The sequence below is a fragment of the Falco naumanni genome, unplaced genomic scaffold, assembly GCF_017639655.2.
Source record: "Falco naumanni isolate bFalNau1 unplaced genomic scaffold, bFalNau1.pat scaffold_401_arrow_pat_ctg1, whole genome shotgun sequence".
Classification (NCBI taxonomy): domain Eukaryota; kingdom Metazoa; phylum Chordata; class Aves; order Falconiformes; family Falconidae; genus Falco; species Falco naumanni.
Genome location: NW_024427479.1, coordinates 1 through 22,898, shown reverse-complemented (window position 1 = coordinate 22,898; position 22,898 = coordinate 1). Strand labels below are relative to the sequence as shown.

Sequence of the window (22,898 nt, the reverse complement as noted above, 5' to 3'; positions counted from 1 at the left end):
GGAGGGGGGGGGTGTTCCAGGGTGCCCCCAGAGTCAGAGGGGGGTGCGGGGGCTCGTGGGGGGGTCCCGGGGGTCCCCGCTGAGCACCGGGCGCAGGCGGCGAGTGGGGCCGCGGCCGACCTTCTCCATGAGGAGCGGGGGAAGATGCCGGCGTCGCCCGCGGTCCTGCTGCTGCTGGTGGCCGCCTTCGCCCCCCGGAGCCGCCAGGGCCTCGCCTCCCTGCGCATGGGTGAGAGGCGGCGGGGGGCTCGGTGGGGCTGGGGGGGTATGGGGGGCTATGGGGGCTGGGGAGGGCTGTGGGGGCTGTGGGGATATGGGGGCTGGGGGGGGCTGGGGGGCTAGGGGAGGCTGTAGGGGTCTGTGTGGGTTGGGGGGGCTGTGGGGCAGTGGGGGGCTTTGAGGGTTGGGGGGACTGGGGGGGCTACGGGGCCTTGGGGGGCTGTGGCAGCAGGGTTATTCGAGGATACAGGGGTCACATGGGGACAGGGGGGTGTACGGGGAGCACTGGGGGGGCACAGTGGGGTTATCTGAGGACACGGGGGTCATGTGGGGACACAAGGGGGCACAGAGGGACATGGGTGGGACACAGGAGGTACGGGAGGCCGCGGTGGGGGCTGCAGGGCCCACCCAGACTGTGCACCCACACACACACCTCCAGCCGCCATCCTGGACGAGCGGTCGAGCTGCGGGCGGGGGGAGCGGCTGGCGCTGGCGCTGGCGCGGGAGCACGTCAACGGCATCCTGGGGACCCCGGCCCGCGCCCGCCTCGAGGTCGACATCTTCGAGCTGCAGCACGACAGCCAGTACGAGACCACCGACACCAGTGAGTGACCAGCGTCAAGTGTGAGGGCAGGCGTGGGGTGCAAGAGCACGCGTGGCCGGGGGCAGGGCGTGAGAACATGTGCAGCAGCACGTGCGGTGTGAGCAGCGTGCGCAACGTGAGCAGCATGCACAGCGTGAGCAGCGTGAACAGTGTGAACAGCGTGAGCAGTGTGAGCAGTGAGCAGCATGAGCAGCGTGAGCAGCATGAGCAGCGTGAGCAGTGTGAGCAGCGTGAGCAGTGTGAGCAGTGAGCAGCGTGAGCAGCGTGAGCAGCGTGAGCAGTGAGCAGTGTGAGCAGCGTGAGCAGTGAGCAGCGTGAGCAGTGAGCAGTGTGAGCAGCGTGAGCAGTGAGCAGTGTGAGCAGCGTGAGTAGTGAGCAGCGTGAGCAGTGTGAGCAGCGTGAGCAGTGAGCAGTGTGAGCAGTGTGAGCAGTGAGCAGTGTGAGCAGCGTGAGCAGTGTGAGCAGTGAGCAGCGTGAGCAGCGTGAGCAGTGTGAGCAGTGTGAGCAGTGAGCAGCGTGAGCAGTGAGCAGCGTGAGCAGCGTGAGCAGCGTGAGCAGTGAGCAGTGTGAGCAGTGAGCAGCGTGAGCAGTGTGAGCAGTGTGAGTAGTGAGCAGTGTGAGCAGTGAGCAGCGTGAGCAGCGTGAGCAGTGAGCAGTGTGAGCAGTGAGCAGCGTGAGCAGCGTGAGCAGCGTGAGCAGTGAGCAGTGTGAGCAGCGTGAGCAGTGAGCAGTGAGCAGCGTGAGCAGCGTGAGCAGTGTGAGCAGTGTGAGCAGCGTGAGCAGTGAGCAGCGTAAGCAGTGAGCAGCGTGAGCAGCGTGAGCAGTGAGCAGTGTGAGCAGTGAGCAGCATGAGCAGCGTGAGCAGCGTGAGCAGTGAGCAGCGTGAGCAGTGTGAGCAGTGTGAGCAGCGTGAGCAGTGAGCAGCGTGAGCAGTGAGCAGCGTGAGCAGTGTGAGCAGCGTGAGCAGTGAGCAGCGTGAGCAGCGTGAGCAGTGTGAGTAGTGAGCAGCGTGAGCAGCGTGAGCAGCGTGAGCAGTGAGCAGCGTGAGCAGCGTGAGCAGTGAGCAGTGTGAGCAGTGTGAGCAGTGAGCAGCGTGAGCAGCGTGAGCAGCGTGAGCAGTGAGCAGTGTGAGCAGCGTGAGCAGTGAGCAGTGAGCAGCGTGAGCAGCGTGAGCAGTGTGAGCAGTGTGAGCAGCGTGAGCAGTGAGCAGCGTGAGCAGTGAGCAGCGTGAGCAGTGTGAGCAGTGAGCAGCGTGAGCAGTGAGCAGCGTGAGCAGCGTGAGCAGCGTGAGCAGTGTGAGCAGCGTGAGCAGTGTGAGCAGCGTGAGCAGTGAGCAGCGTGAGCAGTGAGCAGCGTGAGCAGCGTGAGCAGTGAGCATGTGTGAGCAGTGAGCAGCGTGAGCAGCGTGAGCAGCGTGAGCAGTGAGCAGCGTGAGCAGTGAGCAGCGTGAGCAGCGTGAGCAGTGAGCAGTGTGAGCAGTGAGCAGCGTGAGCAGCGTGAGCAGCGTGAGCAGTGAGCAGCGTGAGCAGTGAGCAGCGTGAGCAGCGTGAGCAGCGTGAGCAGTGAGCAGCGTGAGCAGTGAGCAGCGTGAGCAGCGTGAGCAGTGAGCAGTGTGAGCAGTGAGCAGCGTGAGCAGTGTGAGCAGCGTGAGCAGTGAGCAGCGTGAGCAGCGTGAGCAGCGAGCAGCGTGAGCAGTGAGCAGTGTGAGCAGCGTGAGCAGTGTGAGTAGTGAGCAGCGTGAGCAGTGAGCAGCGTGAGCAGCGTGAGCAGTGTGAGCAGTGTGCAAAGGCCCTCACGAGAGTGTGTGGTGTGCGAGGCACGTGGGCGAGGGGCGCGTGCGAGGCCCCTTGCACACGCGTGTGCCCCGCAGTGTGCCAGATCCTACCCAAAGGCGTCGTCTCGGTGCTGGGCCCGGCCTCCAGCCCCGCCGCCGCCTCCACCGTCAGCCACATCTGCGGGGAGAAGGAGGTGAGGGGGGGGGCACCCCCAGGGACCCCCCAAACTCTCCTGGGACACCCCCCCAGCACCCCCAGGGATGCCTCGGGACCCCCAGACACCCCCCCCCAGCCCCTCCAGGCACACCCAGCCCCTCCCCCTGACGCCTTGAATCACACCAGGACCCCCAGATTTCCCCCTGGGACCCTCAGCCCCCCAATAACCCCCAGACGCCCCCATGACCCTCAGTCCCCCCTGTCCCCCCTGTGACCCCTCATGGTTCCCAGCCCCCCATATCCCCCATGCCCCCCCATGCCCCCAGACCCTCATGAGTCCCCATGACCCCTCGTATCTCCTATACCCCCAGTGACCCCCCCATGACCCCCCTGTGCCCACAGCCCTCCATAGCTCCCGTGACCCCAGCCCCCCTGTGCCCCCAGCCCCCCATAGCCCCCCGTGACACCCCTGTGCCCCCAGCCCCCCCATATCCCCCAAGCCCCACCATGCCCCCCACTGACCCCCACCCCCCCAGATCCCGCACATCAAGGTGGGCCCTGAGGAGACCCCCCGGCTGCAGTACCTGCGCTTCGCCGCCGTCAGCCTCTACCCCAGCAATGAGGACGTGAGCCTGGCACTGGGCCACATCCTGCGCAGCTTCCGCTACCCCGCCGCCTCCCTCATCTGTGCCAAGGCCGAGTGTAGGGCTACTGGCCATGGGGAGGGGGCTACCGGCTGGGGAGAGGGGCTAGTGGTGGTGGGGAGGGGGCTACTGGCCGTGGGGAGATGGCTAGTGGTGGTGGGGAGGGGTATGAGCTGTGGGGAGTGGGCTACTGACCCTGGGGAAGGGGCTAGTGGCTGTGGGAGGGGGCTACTGGCCATGGTTTGGGGGCTAGTGGTAGTGGGGAGGGGTATGGGCTGTGAGGAGGGGGCTAGTGGCCATGGGACGGGGGCACAGGCCATGGGGAGGGGTGTGGGCTATGGGCTAGTGGCCATGGGGACATGGGGAAGGGGCTACTGACCATGGGTTGGGGGCTAGTGGTGGTGGGTCAGGGGCCAGTGGTGGTGGGGAGGGGTATGAGCTGTGAGAAGGGGGCTACTGACCCTGGGGAAGGGGCTAGTGGCTGTGGGAGGGGGCTACTGGCCAGGGTTTGGGGGCTAGTGGTGGTGGGGAGGGGTATGGGCTGTGAGGAGGGGGCTAGTGGCCATGGGAAGGGGGCACAAGCCATGGGGAGGGGTGTGGGCTGTGGGCCGGGGGCTAGTGGCCATGGGGACATGGGGAAGGGGCTACTGACCATGGGCTGGGGGCTAGTGGTGGTGGGGAGGGGGCTAGTGGTGGTGGGGAGGGGGTATGGGCTGTGGGGAAGGGGCTAGTGGCCATGGGGACAGGGCACAGGCTGTGGGGAGGGGACTGATGGCCATGACGAAGGGGCTAGTGGCTGTGGGAGAGTGCTAGTGGCCAATGGGGAGGGGGCTACTGGCCATGGGGAGGGGGCTAGTGGTGGTGGGTCGAGGTAGGGGGGCTCACAGGGCCATCACCATGGGGCTGGAGGCCAACCCATGGGTGGCGGATGCCATGGGTGGGGAATTCCTCGGAGGGGGGGATCCCGCCCCGCTGCCCCCCACCCCCCCCAGCACCCACGGGTGCCCCCAGGCCTGCTGCGGCTGGAGGAGCTCGTGCGGCAGTTCCTCATCTCCCGCGAGACGCTGTCGGTGCGAATGCTGGGCGAGGCGCAGGACCCCACGCCGCTGCTCAAGGAGATCCGTGACGACAAGATCACCACCATCATCATCGACGCCAACGCCTCCATCTCCCACCTCGTCCTCAGCAAGGTGGGGGTGGGGGCTATGGGGCTGGGGGCGTGGGGGGGGGGGTGGGGTGTCATGGGGGTGAGGGCCGTGGGCTATGGGACTGTTGGGGTTGGGGGTTACGGGGCTATGGGGACTGGGGGGTTTGTGACGTGGGGCTGGGGGCTATGGGGCCATGGGACTGTGGGGCTGGGGGCTTGGGAGGGCTGAGGGCTGTGGGGCTGGGGTCTTGGGAATCTAGGGGCCATGGGGCAGGGGCGCTGTGGGGTAGGGATGCTGTGGGGCAGGGGCGCTATGGGGCAGACCCCCCTTTCCCACAGGCCTCGGAGCTGGGCATGACGTCGGCATTCTACAAATACATCCTGACCACCATGGTGAGCTGTGACCCCCTGACCCCTGTGACCTTCTGACCCCTGTGGCCCCAGGACACCCCTGACCCCTGTGACCACATGACATGTGACTCCTGATCTCCCCTGACCCCTGATCCCCTGTGACCCGGTGACCTCCCCTGACCCCATGCCCGCTGTGACTCCTCTGACCCCTCTGTGATACCATGACCTTCCCATGACCCCCTGACTTCTGGGACCACCTGAATCTTCTGACCCCATGACCTCTCTGACCTCTGGGACCCCCTGACCACAGGGACCCTGGGACCCTACGACCCCCTGTGACCCCCTGACCCCCCTGACCGCAGGGACCCTGGGACCCCACGACCCCTGTGACCCCCTGACCTCTGGGACCCCTGTGACCCCTGGACCACAGGGACCCTGTGACCCCACGACCCCTGTGACCTCCTGACTTCCCTGACCGCAGGGACCCTGGGACCCCACGACCCCTGTGACCCCCTGACCTCTGGGACCCTTGTGACCCCTGGACCACAGGGACCTTGTGACCCCATGACCCCTGTGACCCCCTGACTTCCTTGACCGCAGGGACCCTGTGACCCCACGACCCCTGTGACCCCATGACCTCTGGGACCCCTGGGACCCCCTGAACCCCCTGACCTCTGGGACCCCTGGGACCACATGACCCCCGTGCCTCTCCTGGCTGCTGGGACCCCCTGACCCCTGTGACCCTATGACCCCCCACCCTCTGGGGCCCCTGGGGATCCCATGCAACCCCCTGTGCCCCTGAGATCCCTCAACGACCCTGTGACCCCTGGCAGGACTTCCCGCTGCTGCGTCTGGACGCGCTGCCGCGGGCCCCGCGTACGGTGCTGGGCTTCTCCCTGCTCAACACCAGCCACCCGCTGTACCCCCGCTTCGCCCGCAGCCTCGGCCTGGCCTGGCGGGAGCGCTGCCCCCGGCCCTACCCGGGGCCTGCTGTGAGTGGGGGGGCGCACGTACCGGGGGGGACACCTGGGGGACCCTAAAAATGGAGGGGAGGTGTCACAGAGTGGGGGGGTCACACATGCACACACCTCGGCCTGGCCTGGGGGAAGCACTGTGCCTAACACAGGCCTCCTGCGTGGAAGGGGGGTTTCACACGGGGGGGGGGGGGGGGGCAATAGGGGGCACCGGGGGGGGTCACAGACCAAGGGGGCAATGGGGGGGGCACCGGGGGGACCCTAAAACTGAGGGGAGGGGGTCACAAAGGGGGGCTGTCACACACAGGGAGGGTCGTACATACATACTTTGGCCTGCCTTGGTGGCTATGAGGGGGCGCTGCACACGGCCCCACCCCAGCCGTGAGGGGGCGCTGCACACCGCCCCACCCCTGCACACGGCCCCACCCCAGCCGTGAGGGGGCGCTGCACACCGCCCCACCCCTGCACACGGCCCCACCCCAGCCGTGAGGGGGCGTTGCACACGGCCCCACCCCTGCACACGGCCCCACCCCAGCCGTGAGGGGGCGCTGCACACCGCCCCACCCCTGCACACGGCCCCACGCCAGCCGTGAGGGGGCGCTGCACACCGCCCCACCCCTGCACACGGCCCCACCCCAGCCGTGAGGGGGCGCTGCACACCGCCCCACCCCTGCACACGGCCCCACCCCAGCCGTGAGGGGGCGCTGCACACCGCCCCACCCCTGCACACGGCCCCACGCCAGCCGTGAGGGGGCGCTGCACACCGCCCCACCCCTGCACACGGCCCCACCCCAGCCGTGAGGGGGGCGCTGCACACCGCCCCACCCCTGCACACGGCCCCACCCCAGCCGTGAGGGGGCGCTGCACACCGCCCCGCCGCGGTGCTGCCGTGAGGGGAAGAGCCAGGGGGGCAATGGAGGGTAAGGCAGGGGGGACCCCCAAAACGGGGCGGGTTACAAAGTGTGTGTGGGGGAAACAGACCAGGGGGGACACAGACTGGGGGGATCCCCAAATCTGGGGGGACTCCAAAACCCCGGGCAGCTGGACCTTACCCTGACCCTGTGCCTCCTCATCCCCATGTGTCCCCATATCCCCCGTGTCCCCTGTTCCCCCATATCCCCCTGTCCCCATATGTCCCTGTCCCCTGTCCCCTTGACCCTCCCACTGCCCCGTCCCCATGTCCCCATGTGTACCCCCATGTCCCCCCAGCTGTCGGCGGCCCTGCTGTTCGACGCGGTACACGTGGTGGTGGGAGCGGTGCGGGAGCTGAACCGCAGCCAGGAGATTGGGGGGCGCCCGCTGGCCTGCGCCTCCCCCAGCATCTGGCCCCATGGCACCAGCCTCATGAACTACCTGCGCATGGTAAGGCACCCCAAAACCTTGAGTGGGAACTCTCCTGGGGGCCCCAAAAGCCTCCTGAGGACCCTGAAACCCTTTGGGGGCCCCCAAAACTCTCTTGGGGAGCCCCAAAACTCTCCTGGAGGATCCAAAAATGTCCTTGAGGGACCCCAAAATCCTTTTGGGGCTCCTGAAATCTCCTGGGGGACCCTAGAACACACTTAGGGGGCCCCAAAACCCTCCTGGGGAGGCCAGAACCCTTCTAGGGGATCCCAAATAGACCTGGAGGACCCCAAAATGTCCTTGGGGGATTCCAAAACCCTTCTGCAGGACCTCAGAACCTCCTGGGGGGGCTCAAAACCCTCCTGAGGACCCCAAAAGCCTCCTGGAGTTCTTCAAAACCTTTCTGGGGGGCCACAAAAACCCTCCTGGGGACACCAAAACTCTCTTGGGGGTCCCCAAACCCCTCCTAGGCGTTGTGGAATCTCTTGAGGGGAGGCCCAAAATACCACCAAAGGAGTCTGAAGCCTTCTCGGGGTCCTCAGGTCAACCTAGGGGTCCCCAAACCTGCTCAGTCTCCTGGAGTGGGGGTCCCCAAAAGTAGGTGGGGCTCCCCAAAAGTGTGTGTGAGGTCTCAGTGTTTTGGGGTGCTTGTTCCTTCAGGTTGAGTATGACGGGCTGACGGGGCGAGTGGAGTTCAACAGCAAAGGGCAGCGCACGAACTACACGCTCCACGTGCTGGAGAAGGGGCGTGACGGGCACCGCGAGGTCAGTGCCCCACAGCTGCCCCCCATCTCAGCACCATGCCCCCCACCCCGACACCATGCCCCCCATCCCGGTGCCACACCCCCCATCCCAACATTCTTCTCCCCCACCCTGACGCCGTGCCCCCTTCCCGGCGCTGTGCCCCCTAGGTGGGCGTGTGGTACTCCAACCGGACGCTGGCCATGAACGCCACGACCTTGGCCATGAACGCCTCTGACAGCCTGGCCAACAAGACCCTCATCATCACCACCATCCTGGTGAGCGGGGCTGGGGGGGCACACACCCTGCTGGGGGGGTTGCTGGGGGGCTCCTATTGTCTCCCACGGTGTGTCCCCATGGTCACTGTTTGGGTTTCCATTGGGGATCTCTATTGGGTGCCCCGCTGGGGTCCTCATTGGGGGTGGTGTGTCTCTTTGAGGTCCGCTTGGGATGTCTCCATTGGGGTCCCCTTGGGTTCTCGTTGGGGTGTCCCCATCAGGGTCTCCATCACCGTCCCCTTGAGGTGCCCTTGGGGTCTCCATCTGGGATCCCCTTGGGGTCCTGTTGGGGTGTCCGTTGGGGTCTCCATCTGGTGTCCCTTTGGGTTCCTGTTGGGGTTCCTTTGGGTCTCCATTTGGGGTCCCATGGAGCTGTCCCTTGGGGCCTCCAGTTGGGGTCCCCTTGGGATCTTCTTGGGGATCCCACGGGTTCCTCTCGGGTTGTCCACGGCTGTGTCCAGCCCACCCAAGAGCCCCCCACCCTGACACCCCTCTGTGTGTATCGTTCCTCCTTCCTGCCACCCCTCCCTTCCACAGGAGAACCCCTACGTGATGCGGGTGGGGGGCGCGGGCGGCCCCGAGCGCTACGAGGGCTTCTGCGTGGACATGCTGCAGGAGCTGGCGGGGCTCCTCAACTTCCGCTTCCACATCAAGCTGGTGGAGGACGGGCTCTACGGGGCCCCCGAACCCAACGGCTCTTGGACCGGCATGGTGGGCGAGCTCATCAACCGGGTACGGATCTGGGGGGGTCCGGGGGGGGGGGTCTGGAGTGGGTTCTGGGGGGTTTTGAGGTGTCCTGAGGTGGGTTCAGGGGTGGCCTGGAGAATCCTATGAGCTTTTGGGGTGTTCTGAGGTGGGTTATCAGGGGACTGGGGAGTCCTGGAGCATCCGGTGGGGTTTTGGGGGCATCCTGAGGGGAGTTATGGGGGGTTTGGGGTATCCTGGAGCATCTGGGGCGGGGGTGGGGGCTTGGGGGTGTTCTGGGGGGGGCTATGGGAGGTTTTGGGGTGCCCTGGAGCAGCCTACAGGGGTTTTGGGGTGCCCTCGGTCTATGAGCTTGTTCTCCAGAGATCTCCAAGAACATCCTACAGGGCTTTGGGGGGGCTCGGTCACTTTGGGGTTGGGAGGGAATTATTGGGGTAACCCGGGGGGGGTCGATCCCACCTGACAGCCCCCCCGGGGGTCCCCCTTTTTCCCTCCTCCCCCCCCCCAGAAAGCCGACCTGGCAGTGGCCGCCTTCACCATCACGGCGGAGCGGGAGAAAGTCATCGACTTCTCCAAACCCTTCATGACATTGGGGATCAGCATCCTCTACCGCGTCCACATGGTACGGGGCAGTAGGGGGGTCCCCAGAAATGACGAGGGGGACCCCAAATGTAGTTGGAGGGTTCAGTGCCACTGTGGGGGTCTCACCCCGTGTCCCGGCAGGGCCGCAAGCCGGGGTATTTCTCCTTCCTAGACCCCTTCTCACCGGCCGTCTGGCTCTTCATGCTGCTCGCCTACCTGGCCGTCAGCTGCGTGCTCTTCCTCGCTGCCCGGTGAGGGGGGGCACCCCAAAACCCAGGGACCCCCCCCAAAACCCAGGGACCACCTGAGGAACTGACCCCCCGGGGCTTCCCAAAGAACCAGCCCCCAGGGGCCCTCCAAAATCCAGGGACCCCCCCGAAGACCCCCTAGTAATCCCAAATCCACGGCTGAGGGGTGCAGGGAGGTCTTGGGGGTGTCACTGGTGGGTCTTGGGGGCACAGGGGGGTATTGGGGGGGGGCAGTGATGAATTTTGGCGTCTCGGGGGGGGTCACTGTTGGGTTTTGGGGTCTCAGGGGGGCCTTGGGGTGTCACTGGTGGATGTTGGGGGGCACAGGGGGGTCACTGATGGGTTTTGGGGGCTGATGGAGGCCTTGGGGTGCTGCTGGTGGATTTGGGGGGCACAGGCAGGTACTGGGGGGGTCCGTGATGAACTCGGGGGGCACCAGGGGGGCCTGACACATTTTGGTGGGGCACACTGGGGTCTGGTGGCCTCAATGGCTAACTTTGGGGGCACAAGGAGGGTCATTGAGATCTTTTGGGGGGGCAAAGCAGGGGGGTCCCTAACATGGTGGCTCCTCCCTCACCCCCAGGCTGAGCCCCTATGAGTGGTACAACCCCCACCCCTGCCTCCGGGAGCGGCAGAACCTTCTGGAAAACCAGTACACGTTGGGCAACAGCCTCTGGTTCCCGGTGGGCGGCTTCATGCAACAAGGCTCCGAGATCATGCCCCGCGCCCTCTCCACCCGCTGCGTCAGCGGCGTCTGGTGAGACCCCACCACGGTGGCCGGCGGCATGACCACGAGGGGCTGGCGGTTCCGCTGATCACCATCCTCACACACCGCGGTGTGGTTTCTCCAGGTGGGCCTTCACCCTCATCATCATCTCGTCCTACACGGCCAACCTGGCGGCTTTCCTGACGGTGCAGCGGATGGAGGTGCCCATCGAGTCAGCAGATGATTTGGCAGATCAGACCAATATCGAGTACGGCACCATCCATGCCGGCTCCACCATGACCTTCTTCCAGGTGAGGGCGTGGCCATGGGGGAAGGGGGGGGGGGGGCGTGGGGGGGCCCAGGGCGGGAGGCACAGCCGGGGTGGCCTGAACTGGGTCAATCCAACCAACCCAATCCAGCCTGGGCCAACCCAACCCAAATTGGGTCAACCCAACCCAACCAACCCAACCCAACTCGACCTGGGTCAACCCATCTAACCAACCCAACCCAACCCGGGTCAACCCAACCCAACCCAAATTGGGTCAACCCAACCCAACCAACCCAACTCGACCTGGGTCAACCCATGCAACCAACTCAACCAACCCAACCCAGGTCAACCCAACCCAACTCAAATTGGGTCAACCCAACCAACCCAACCCGACTCGACCTGGGTCAACCCATCCAACCAACCCAACCCAACCCAAATTGGGTCAACCCAACCAACCCAACCCAACCCAACCCAAATTGGGTCAACCCAGCCCAACCAACCCAACTCGACCTGGGTCAATCCATCCAACCAACTCAACCAACCCAACCCAGGTCAACCCAACCCAACTCAAATTGGGTCAACCCAACCAACCCAACCCAACCCAACTCGACCTGGGTCAACCCATCCAACCAACCCAACCCAACCCAGGTCAACCCAACCCAACTCAAATTGGGTCAACCCAACCAACCCGACCCAACTTGACTTGGGTCAATCCATCCAACCAACTCAACCAACCCAACCCAGGTCAACCCAACCCAACCCAAATTGGGTCAACCCAACCCAACCAACCCAACCCAACTCGACACAGGTCAACCCAACCAACCAACCCAACCCAACCCAAATTGGGTCAACCCAACCAACCCGACCCAATTTGACCTGGGTCAACCCAACCCAACCAACTCAACCAACCCAACCCGGGTCAACCCAACCCAACCCAAATTGGGTCAACCCAACCAACCCAACCCGACTCGACTTGGGTCAACCCATCCAACCAACCCAACCCAACCCAGGTCAACCCAACCCAACCCAAATTGGGTCAACCCAACCAACCCGACCCAACTCGACTTGGGTCAACCCATCCAACCAACCCAACCCAGGTCAACACAACCCAACCCGCCAACCCCTCCCAGCGCAGCCCACCCCAAGCGGACCCAATCCCCGCCAGCCCCCCCATGCCCATCTCCCCACGCCCGCCCCCCAGAACTCGCGGTACCAGACCTACCAGCGGATGTGGAACTACATGCAGTCGAAGCAACCCAGCGTCTTCGTCAAGAGCACGGAGGAAGGCATCGCCCGCGTCTTGAACTCCAAGTACGCCTTCTTGCTGGAGTCCACCATGAACGAGTACCACCGCCGGCACAACTGCAACCTCACCCAGATCGGCGGCTTGTTGGACACCAAGGGCTACGGCATCGGCATGCCTCTGGGTATGGGGAGGGGGGGCCACCGAGGGGGCTGGGGGAGGGAGGGCTGTGATGGTGACCGTGGTGGGACGCCGTTCCGTGTCTCCTCCAGGTTCACCGTTTCGCGACGAGATCACCTTGGCCATCCTGCAGCTGCAGGAGAACAACCGCTTGGAGATCCTCAAGAGAAAATGGTGGGAGGGGGGGCCACTGCCCCAAGGAGGAAGACCACCGCGCTAAAGGTATGGCGAGGGGGGATTCTGAAAGGGGGGGGGGGGCTCTAAGGTGCCTTAACTGGGGGGGGTGTCTCCCCTTGGCCCAGGGTTGGGCATGGAGAACATCGGGGGCATCTTCGTGGTGCTGGTGTGCGGCCTCATCGTCGCCATCTTCGTGGCCGTCATGGAGTTCATCTGGTCCACGCGGCGCTCGGCCGAAAGCGAGGAGGTTGGGGGGGCGGTGCGGGAATTGGGGGGGGGGTGTCCTGGGGGGAGGGGGGGACCCAGGGGTGCAGGGGGGGGGGCATTGCTAGGGTGGGGGACACGGGTAATGGAGGGGTCCTGGCTGGAGGGGGGACACAGGTGTCAGGGGCGGGGGGACACAGGTTGGGGGGGGACACACAGATATGGGGGGGATGACCCAGGGGTACACAGGGGGGCCACATGGATGGGGGGGGAGGATATGGGGGGGGCATGGATATGGGGGTCCTGGGTGGAGGGGGTGGGGGCAGGGGTCTGGGGAGGGAGGGGGGACATGGATATGGTGGGGATCCTGCGTGGATGGGGGGGACACACAGGGGTCTGGGGGGGACACGGATATGGGAGGGGGGGCAGGGGCCTGGGGGGGACATAGATATGGGGGGGGGTCCTGGGTGGATGGGGGGGGGCAGGGGTCTAGGGCGGACACGGATATGGGGGGGGACACGGATATGGGGGGACAGGGGTCTGGGGGGGACACGGATATTGGGGGGGTCCTGGGTAATTGGGGGACACACACAGGGGTCTGGGGGGGGGACACACACATAGATATGGGGGACCACGGGAGGGACACAGGGGTGTGGGGGCTGGATTGAGGGGAGGGGGGCCCAGGGGGTACCTGCGGGGGGTCCCCCCGACACCTGGGGGGGGCACCAAGGTGGCGGGGGGGTGGTGTCACAGACGCCCCCCCCCCCCTTTCGCCCCCCCCCCCAGCTGTCGCTGTGCACCGAGATGCTGCGGGAGCTGCGCCACGCCGTGTCCTGCCGCAAACCCCCCCGCGCCCGCCGCCGCCGGAGACCCCCAGCCCGGGCAGGTGGGGGGGGGGGCGGGGGGGGGGCGGCCCCTCCCTCCGCGAAATGCGCTTCAGCAACGGCAAACTCTACTCGGGGACCCCAGTTTCGGAGGGGGGGGTCGTGGGGGGTGGGGGACCCCCCCCCCCACCTTGCACCCACGTCCGCGTCTGCCCTGAGTGTCGCCGCATCCAAGCGCTGCGGGCGGCCCCCCCCGCCCCCCCGCGGGGGACCCCCCCCCGCAGCCCCCCCTCCGAGGGGGGGCCCCGCCAACAGGAGTGACGCCCCCCTCCCCCAACCCTCCTTGTACGCCGTGCGTATGACTTGGGGGGGGGGGGGCCCAGACAGAGACACCCCCCCCAAAAAACAAAGCCCCCCCCCCTCAGCACCCCCCACCCTACTTTAACACCCACCACCATCCCCCCCCCAAATTGCGCTGTGCCTTCCCGGGGGGGGCACGCTGCCCCCCCACCCTGCCGGGGGGTTGGGACCCCCATGCCGTGCCTGGAAGGATTTGGGGGACCCCCCCCCACTCCCCAACATTTTTGGGGGGGGGGGGGGCGCATAGGACGGACCCCCCCCACAATGCACGGACCAGCCACTGGGGGGGGGGCGGGGCACGGGCACCCGGCCCTCGTGGGGCAGCAGGATGGGGGGGGGGTGGGTCTGTGGGGAGGGGCTTGGCCGGGAGGGGGTGTTGGGGGAGGGGCGTTATAATTATTATTAATTATTAATTGTTTTTTTCCTTTTTGGGGGTTATTTTGCTCTTTTTTTTCTCCCTCGTTGGTCGGGGTGTCGCCCCCCCCCCGCCCCCAATAAACCCAGCCGGACTTTTACGGGAGAGGCGCCCCCTGTCTGCGTCCGCCGGCCCCCCAGTTCATCCCAGTAACCCCCAGTACACCCCGGGACCCCCCAGTTCCGCCCCTCCTCGTTACTGCCAATTGCCCCCGTTCCCCTCCAGTTAATTCCAGTTCATCCCAGTTTTCTTTGTCGTCCCCCCAGCTCCCACCCAGTCCCCCCCACTTGCTGCCAGTTGCCCCCAGTTCAGCACCCCCCAGTCCCTCCCAATTCCATCAGTTGCCCACAGTTCCCCCCAGTCCCCCCAGTTAAACCAGTTCTTCCAGTTACCCCCAGTTCATCCCAGTTCCCCCCAGTCCCCCCAGTTAAACCAGTTCTTCCAGTTACCCCCAGTTCATCCCAGTTACCCCTCAGTCCCCCCAGTTGCCCCAGGTGTCCCCCCCCCCCCAAAGTTCCCGCCCCCCGGGAAACGCGGTAGCGGCGCGGCCGCTAGGTGGCGCGCCATGCTGGGAGATGCAAATGAGATGCAAATGAGCGGCAGATCAAAGGGATGCTGGGAAGGGCCCGTCGCGGTGAGGGGGGGATGTGCAGGGGACCCAGGCGCCCCCCCCCAACTTGGACCCCTCAAGGTCACCCCCCCCATTGGTCCAGACCCCGCCGCCGGTCGATGGTTGCCAGGGCAACCAGACGTGACGTCACCGGGGACACCGCAGGCAGCGGGATGCTCTGGAAGGGGACACCCCCCCCCCCCCCCCCCCGCGGGGACCACGGGGACCCCCCCCCCCAAATCTCATTCAGGGGTAGGGAGGGGGCGTGGGAGTTACCCCATCCCGGGGGGGGGGGGCTCCTCCCACCCCCACGCGTGTCTCCCCACGGGGGGGGAACACCCCTCCCCTAATTCGGGGGGTCCCCAAAATAAGGGAGGGGGTCCCCAAATTTTAGGGGGGGGGGCCCCACTTGGGGAGGGGTCCCAGGCCCCCTCACACACACACACACTGTGGCGCGGGACAAGGTCACCTCAAGGACATTGGGGGGGGTCGCGGGGGGGGGGGGGGGCTGGTGTGTCCCCCCCCTCATTTCCCGCTCCCCGGTTGCTAAGCCCCCCCCCGTTGCTAAGGACCCCCCGGTTGCTAAGGTCCCCGTTGCCATGGCAACCCCGTTGCCCGGCAGCCGCGTTGCTATGGCGACGGGCACCGGGATGCTGCGGCGGATGGGGGGGGGGGGGGGGGCGCGCGGAGCTTATTAGCGACAGCGCTAACTAATTTGGTGGGGGGCGCTCCCCTGCGCGAGTTGGGGGAGAGGGGGGGCACTGCAGTATATGGGGGGGGGGGGCACTGCGGGGGGGTGGGTGCATCGGGGGGGCCCGGAGGGGCTTCAGGGGGTTAGGGCCGCATTGCGGGGGGGGGGGAGTTTGGGAGCGCTGCGGGGGGGTGAATTAGGAGGATAATTGGGGGGGGCATCGGGGGGGCTGCACTGCGGGGGGGGGGCACTGAAGGCCCATTGGGGGCGTCTGCAATAGGGAGGGTAATTTGGGGGGGATCTGCGGGGGGCAGTGGGGGGATAAAATTGGGGGGGGGCCTGCGGGGGGGGCGGATAATGGGGGGGCTGCATTGGGGGGCCCTGCGGGGTGTGTGTGTGTGCAATGTGGGAGCTAAATCGGGGAGGGGTCCTGCGGGGGGGTGCAATGGGGGGGTTAAAATTGGGGGGGGGGGTATATGGGGGGGGGTGTCCTGCGGGGGGGTGCATTGGAGGGGAGGGGGCTGCATTGGGGGGGTGGGGGGCCTGCATTGCGGGGGGGTACCATGATGCTTATTGAGGAGGGGGCGTCACTCGGGGGGGGGCGCCCTGGGAGGGGGGGGGTCGCACTGCAGGGGCACATAGGATCTCCCTGCAATGGGGGTGGGGTGGGGGGTCCCCCCTCTCCCCGCGGCTGCAGCCCCCCCCCCCCCATCACACGCACCCCCCCCGGTGGATCCGCAGTAAAAGGGGCGTGGCCACCGGCGGGGGGGCCCCTCGCGCGCTGATTGGCCGCTCCCCGCCCCCCCCCCCAGCCCAGACGCCGGCGGCCCCGCGCCCCCGCCCCAGTCCCGGGCTCGCCGCAGCCGGGGCCGCTCAGCTCCGCTCCGCTCCACTCCGCCGCTCCGGGACCCCCCCGGATCCCCTCCCCCCCCCGGGACCCCCCCCCCAGCCCCTCCCCAGCTCCGCCCGGGCCGGCCCGGCTGCACCCGCCGCCGCCATGGGGGGACGTACGGCCCGGCCGGGGAGGGAGGGGGGGGGGGGCGTGCAAGGGGCTGGGGGGCGTGCGAGGGATGTGCAAGGTGCTGGGGTGTGTGTGAGGGATGTGCGAGGTGCTTGTAGGGCGTGCAAGGGATGTGCGAAGTGCTGGGGACGTGCAAGGGGTGTGCAAGGTGGGGTGGGTGTGCGAGGGATGTGCAAGGGGCTGGGGTGTGTGCGAGGGATGTGCAAGGTACTGGGGGGCGTGCAAGGTGCGCGCAAGGGACGTGCAAAGTGCTGGGGACGTGCAAGGGGTGTGCAAGGTGCTGGGGGGCGTGCAAGGGGATGTGCAAGGGACGTGCAAAGTGCTGGGGACGTGCAAGGGGTGTGCAAGGTGCTGGGGGGCATGAAAGGTGTGTGCAAGGGATGTGTGTGGTGCTGGGAGGGATGTGAAAGGTGCTGGGTGGTGTGCAAGGTGCTAGTGGGGCGTGCAAGGTGCTGGGAGGGTTGTGCAAGGTGTGTGCAAGGTGCTGGGAGGGTTGTGCAAGGTGTGTGCAAGGTGCTGGCAGGGCGTGCAAGGTGTGTGCAAGGTGCTGGCAGGGCGTGCAAGGGGCGTGCAAGGTGCTGGGAGGGCGTGCAAGGGGCGTGCAAGGTGCTGGCAGGGCGTGCAAGGGGCGTGCAAGGTGCTGGGAGGGCGTGCAAGGGGCGTGCAATGGGTGCCAGGCGTGCACGGTGCAGATGGGTGTGCAAGGCAGGTGGGAGACATGCGAGGTGCCGCAGGGGCGTGTAAGGCCCCCCCAGATGTGTGAGCTTGCAAAGGTGGCACGAGGGCCTCGTGCAGTGGGACACGCGTGTGACACGGCTCTTGCATAACACAGGGCCGCCGCACATGTGCGTGTGTCCCGTGAGTGTGTGTCCCCCCCTATGCACCCACGAGTGTCCCTGAGCCCCCTGTGCGCGTCCCTGCCCGGTGTCACGAGTGTCCCCCGTGTCCTTGTCCCCGTGCAAGGCACAAGGGCCCTGGCCCCGAGCGTGTCACCGTGTCCCACGGCCCCGTGCAAGGCACAAGGGCCCCGTGCAAATCCACGTGCCCCCCCGTGTGTGCCCCCCCGTGTCCCCGTGTCCTCACGCGTGTCCTCGTGCACGTTCCCCTGTCCTCACGCGTGTCCTCACGCGTGTCCCCGTGCCTGCGCTCCTCCGCAGTGCGTGTGCGCCCCCCCCCCCCAATAACCTTCCTCTCTCCTTCCCCCCCCCCCCCCCCCCCATAACAGGCACACACCCCCCCCCCCCGGGGGGAGAGGGGGGGGGGGGGCTGCACCCAGCAGCCGCCCACCCGCTAATTAGGGCGCTAATTAACGAGGGGACTGTGGTCCCTGTGGTGATGGTGCAAAATTAGCGCGGGGGGGTGGGGGGTGGTGGAATAGAAGCCCACCCCCACCCCAGGGAATGGATTCCCAAGGGAAATCCCCCCCGCAAAATAAAATCGGGATCCTCAAAAAAAGTGGGGACCCCCCCCATGGAAATCGCCCCCCCCCCCCCCCCCCGTGGAAGTCACCCCACCCCCCTCCCCCGAAGCAGGCACACCCTCTGGAAATACACACCCACCCCACCCCCCGAAAAAAATGCCCCCCCCCCCCCCAGCTCCAAGGGGGAGGGGTTACTGCAGAGGGGACCCCAATTTTTTTATAGCCCCCCCCCCTCCCCCCCCCCGTTAAAGTGCATGGGGTCTCCAGGCAGAGCATGCTGGGGGGGGGATGTCCCTGTTTCCCCCCCCCTCCCCCACCCCCCCGCAGTTGCTCGGGGTCACCCTGACCCAGCTGTCAGGGTTGGGGGGGGGGGGCGGAGAATGGTGGGGGATGGGCTGCCCCCCCTCCACCTCCCGCGCTGCAGCGTGTGGGTGACTGCAGCGTTGGCTGGGTGCCAGCCCCCCCCCCCCCCCCAAGCACCTTTGGGTGGGGATATGGGGGGGGGCACAAACATTACTCCCCCTCCCCTAGCACCCCCATATAGAGCAACACCCCCACCCCCAAATCCCCCAAGGAATCTGCCTTCCCCCCCCCCCCAAAAAAAACCCCCACCGTTCCTGGGGTGTTCCCCCCCCCCCCCGCCAGTGATGCACAGAGCACGATCTGCGCCCCCCCTCCCCAAATTACACCCCACAAATGTGGGGAAACAATACCCCCCAAAAAAAAATGACACCCCCCAAACCCCAGGCTGGGGGTCACAGGCAATAAAGGGGGTGTGCCCCCCACCCAGTGCCCTTCCCCAATTGGGACACAGGTAAGTGTCTATAATTTGGGGGGGGGGGTCCCCCTCAGGCATCCTGGGAGCCTCTATAAGGAAGACCCTATAGAGGAACCCTCCCCCCTGCCACCGCCAGGCATGGGGGAGCCCCTCCACCGCCCCCCCCCACCCGCGTCTGCCCCTCCCCCCCCCCCTCCCGCGGTCAAGGCCGGATTAACGGGGGAGCAGATGGCGAAGGGGAGGGGGGGGGGGTCACCCGCATCTTCCCCCCGTGTCCTTGTGTCAGGCTTGGGGGGGGGGGGCGGGGTGGTGTTCTGCAAAGGGGGTTGGGGGGACAGATCTGGGGGGGGATGGTGCAGGATTTGGGGGGGCTGGGGGGTCCCTTAGGGCTGGGGGGGCCTGATGCAGGACTGGGGGGCTTGGAGGGTCCCTTAGGACCGGGGGGGGCCTGGTGCAGAATTGGGGGGCTGTGGGGGGGCCTGGTGCAGAATTGGGGGGGCTGGGGGTTCCCTTAGGGCTGTGGGGGGGCCTGGTGCAGGATTTGGGGAGGGGTTCCTTAGGGCTGGGGGGCTCTGGTTCAGGATTTGGAGGCTGGGGGGGGGGTCCCTGAGGGGCGGGTTTAGGGGTCCCTGAGTGATGGGCAATGCAGGACTCGGGGGGGTTTGGGGGGAGGGGGTGTCCCTGATACCTTGCAGGGTTGGGGGGGGGGGGAGGGGCGCAGGACCCCCACTATGGGGTCCCAGGGACTTGGGGGGGGGCTGTGGGGTCCCAGGGACCCTGGAGGCTCCTGGGGTGCAGGTTTGGGGGGGCTGGATGTGCCAGGACCCCCCCCATGGTACCCCAGGCTCCTGGTGGAGGGGCACAGCCCAGCACTGTGGGATTTTGAGGTGCTGGGGGGGGGGTCCCAGTGTCCTGGGGGGCTGGAGGGGGGGCAGGACCCCCACTATGGGGTCCCAGGGACTTGGGGATCAGTGCTGCAGGTTTTGGGGTGCTAGGGGTGGTATGGTCCAGGACCCCAAGATTTTGGGGTGCGGGGGGGGGGTGTCCCAGGCTCCTGGGGGGGGGTCCGTGGTCCAGGACCCTGAGACTTTGGGGTGCTGGGGGGGCTCCATGGTCCAGGACCCTGAGACTTTGGGGTGCTGGGAGGGGTCCCAGGCTTCTGGGGGGGGGTGTCCGTGGTCCAGGACCCTGAGACTTTGGGGTTCTGGGGGGGGGTCCATGGTCCAGGACCCCGAGACTTTGGGGTGCTGGGAGGGGTCCCAGGCTTCTGGGGGGGGTCCGTGGTCCAGGACCCTGAGACTTTGGGGTGCTGGGGGGGGGTTCTTGGCAGTGGGGGAAGGGCTGTCCTTTAGGATTTGAGGGTCCCTACTACAGGTCGCTGGGGTTTTGGGGTGCTGGGGGGTGGGGGTGTCCCCATAGCGGGGGAGTCAGAGTGGCCGAAGGGGGGTGTGGGGCCCCCCAGCATGACACCCCCCCCCCAGTACGGCGGCTCCGACAGCTACCGCGTGGCCACCACGCAGGACAAGGGGGGCGAGAAGGAGTCGCCCAAGAAGGGCAAGAGCAAGACCCGGGACCTGGATGACCTCAAGAAGGAGGTGGCTATGGTGAGTGTGGGGGGGGGGAGGGGTCTGGGGGGGTCTGGGGGACATGCTACGGGTGGTTTGGGGGGGCTCTAGGGGCAGTTGGGGGAGGATTTGGGGGGGCTAAGGTGTGCTCTAGGGGCAGTTTGGGGGGGGGGGGGGGCTGGGGTGTGCTCTGGGGCAGTTTGGGGGGGCTGGATTGTGCTCTGGGGCAGTTTGGGGGGGCTGGGGGGGAGTTGGGGGGCTGGATTGTGCTATAGGGCAGTTGGGGAGCTGGGATGTGCTCTAGGGGCAGTTTGGGGGGGGGGTGGGGGGGGCTGGGGTGTGCTCTGGGGCAGTTTGGGGGGGGCTGGGGGCAGTTGGGGGGCTGGATTGTGCTATAGGGCAGTTGGGGGGCTGGGATGTGCTCTAGGGGCAGTTTGGGGGGCTGGGGGTTTTTGGGGGGGGGGTGTTTTGGGGGGCTGACCGCTGTCCCACAGACGGAGCACAAGATGTCCATCGAGGAGGTCTGCAGGAAATACAACACGGACTGCGTGCAGGTGGGGGGACCCCCTCCGGGGGGGGGGGGGGCTTTTGGGGGGGCCCCTCCGAGGGGCTTTGCTTTGGGGGGGGGCCTCCCTTATTCTGGGGGAGGGGGCAGGTTTTGGGTCTCCCATGGGGCTCCGTCCCTCCCCTCGGGGGTCCCTCCCCAGGATCTTTGCTTTTTTTTGGGGGGGGGGGGAGGGGGGCTTTTAGCCCCCCCCCCCGAGTTTCTCTGCTTTTGAGGGAGGGGGCCCTTTTGGGGTCCCCTCTCCCCAGTTCACCCCCCAATTAGGGGGTCACCTGGGGGGGTCCCCCATTGGTGTACCCCACCTTGGCAGAGCCCCTCCCCCTACTGGGATCTACGGGGGGGGGGGGGGGGAAGGGGGCTGGGATCTATGTGGGGGGGGAGGGGGGTGGGATCTCTATGTGGGGGGGTGGGGGGGTGGGATCTATATGGGGGGGGTGCCCCTATTTTGGGGGTGCCCCTGAACCCCCCCTCCCCAATTTTCCCGGGGCAGGGCCTGACCCACAGCAAGGCGCAGGAGATCCTGGCACGGGACGGCCCCAACGCCCTGACTCCCCCCCCCACGACCCCCGAGTGGGTCAAATTCTGCCGCCAGCTTTTCGGGGGCTTCTCCATCCTGCTGTGGATCGGGGCCATCCTCTGCTTCCTGGCCTACGGCATCCAGGCGGGCACGGAGGATGAGCCCTCCAACGACAATGTGAGGGGGGGGGCCGGGGGGGCTGGGGGGGGGAGGGGCGGGGGGCTGGGGGGATGTGGGTGGTGTGGGGTGAGGATGCTGGGGGGGAGGGCTGGGGGGGTGCAGGGAGCTGGGGGGGGCCAGGGATGGGAGGATGTGGGGTGAGGATGCTGTGGGGGTGGGGGAGGGGGGGGCGGGGATGGGGGCTGGGAGTGGGGGGCTGGGGGGATATGGGTGGTGTGGGGTGAGGATGCTGCGGGGGGGCTAGGGGGGTGCAGGAGGGGCTGGGGGTGATGGGCTGGGGGGATGTGGGTGGTGTGGGGTGAGGATGCTGGGGGGGGGGCTAGGGGGGTGCAGGGGGGGCTGGGGGTGGTGGGGTGGGGAGATGTGGGGTGAGGATGCTGGGGGGGGGGGGGCAGAGGGGGTCCAGGGGGGCTGGTGAGGGGGCAATAAGAGGCTGGGGGGGCTGGGGTGTGGGGATGTGGGTATTGTGGGGTGAGGATGCTGAGGGGGTGGGGGAGGGGGGAGCTGGGGTGGGGTCCAGAGGGGGCTGGGGGGCTTCATAAGGGACTGGAGGAGGGTCATAGGGGGCTGGGGGGGGGGGCAGCATAGGGGGCTGCGGGGGCAGTGAGCTGGGGTGGGGGATATGGGGTGAGGATGTTGGGGGAGGGGTCCATTGGAGGGGGGCGATATGGGTCTGGGGGGGTCCACGGGAGGAGAGTGCAATTAGCCACCCCCCATTGCTCCTCTGCCGCATTTGGGGAGGGGGGCATTGCCCCTTGTGACTTGAGGGGGGGGGGGGCAGCTGCACCCTACACTTGGGGGTCAACGGGGGGGTAATTGTGCCCCAGGTTTGAGGGGAGGGGGGGCAAACAGCTGGGCTGCCCCTTAACTTATTCTGTCCTATAAGTGTGTGGGGGGCGGCTTTCCTGGGGACCCCCCCCCCAATTTTCCTCTCCCCCTGCCCCCCGCAGCTTTACCTGGGCATCGTCTTGGCTGCCGTTGTCATCATCACCGGCTGCTTCTCCTACTACCAAGAGGCCAAAAGCTCCAAGATCATGGAATCCTTCAAGAACATGGTGCCCCAGGTGTGGACCCCCCCCCCCCCTAAAATTGGGGACCCCCCCCAAATTGAAGACACCCCCCCCAAATTTATACACGTGTGTATCTGTAGGGATGGAGATGCAAGGATACAGCTGGGGAAGGGGGCGGAGCACTGCGGGGGGGGTCTAATGGGTGGGGGTGGGTTCTAAGGGGGTTAACCCCCCCCACCAATATGTTGGGACCCCTCCCTCAATATATTGTGCCCCCCCTCCCCCCAGCAAGCCCTGGTGATCCGGGAAGGGGAGAAGATGCAGCTGAACGCGGAGGAGGTGGTGGTGGGCGACCTGGTGGAGGTCAAGGGGGGGGACCGTGTCCCTGCCGACCTGCGC

General features: G+C 66.9%; 2 protein-coding genes and 1 long non-coding RNA gene across 3 annotated transcripts; all 3 read left to right on the top strand.

Moving 5' to 3' along the window:
* The first annotated feature begins 22 nt into the window (after positions 1 to 22).
* On the top strand, positions 23 to 14,044 carry LOC121082182 (glutamate receptor ionotropic, kainate 5-like). Its single transcript, XM_040581531.1, is given in 20 exon segments — positions 23 to 229; positions 659 to 823; positions 2,694 to 2,791; positions 3,291 to 3,456; positions 4,410 to 4,588; positions 4,885 to 4,938; positions 5,730 to 5,888; positions 7,080 to 7,232; positions 7,872 to 7,976; positions 8,123 to 8,230; positions 8,768 to 8,962; positions 9,444 to 9,557; positions 9,659 to 9,768; positions 10,349 to 10,522; positions 10,617 to 10,782; positions 11,941 to 12,166; positions 12,255 to 12,343; positions 12,345 to 12,384; positions 12,465 to 12,586; positions 13,330 to 14,044. Coding segments are annotated over 20 exon segments (2,991 nt in total). The 5' UTR covers positions 23 to 144; the 3' UTR covers positions 13,813 to 14,044.
* Positions 14,045 to 16,294: 2,250 nt separating this feature from the next.
* LOC121082181 (sodium/potassium-transporting ATPase subunit alpha-3-like) lies at positions 16,295 to 22,895 on the top strand (the record flags this gene model as incomplete). Its single annotated transcript, XM_040581530.1, has 6 exons — positions 16,295 to 16,446; positions 20,144 to 20,266; positions 20,722 to 20,781; positions 21,283 to 21,486; positions 22,440 to 22,553; positions 22,788 to 22,895. Coding segments are annotated over exons 1-6 (615 nt in total), but the record flags the coding sequence as incomplete, so codon positions are not given.
* On the top strand, positions 16,453 to 17,893 carry LOC121082183. The gene is made up of 2 exons (XR_005825926.1): positions 16,453 to 16,741; positions 16,773 to 17,893. It is a non-coding gene; the product is annotated as an uncharacterized LOC121082183 (long non-coding RNA).
* Positions 22,896 to 22,898: the final 3 nt, after the last annotated feature.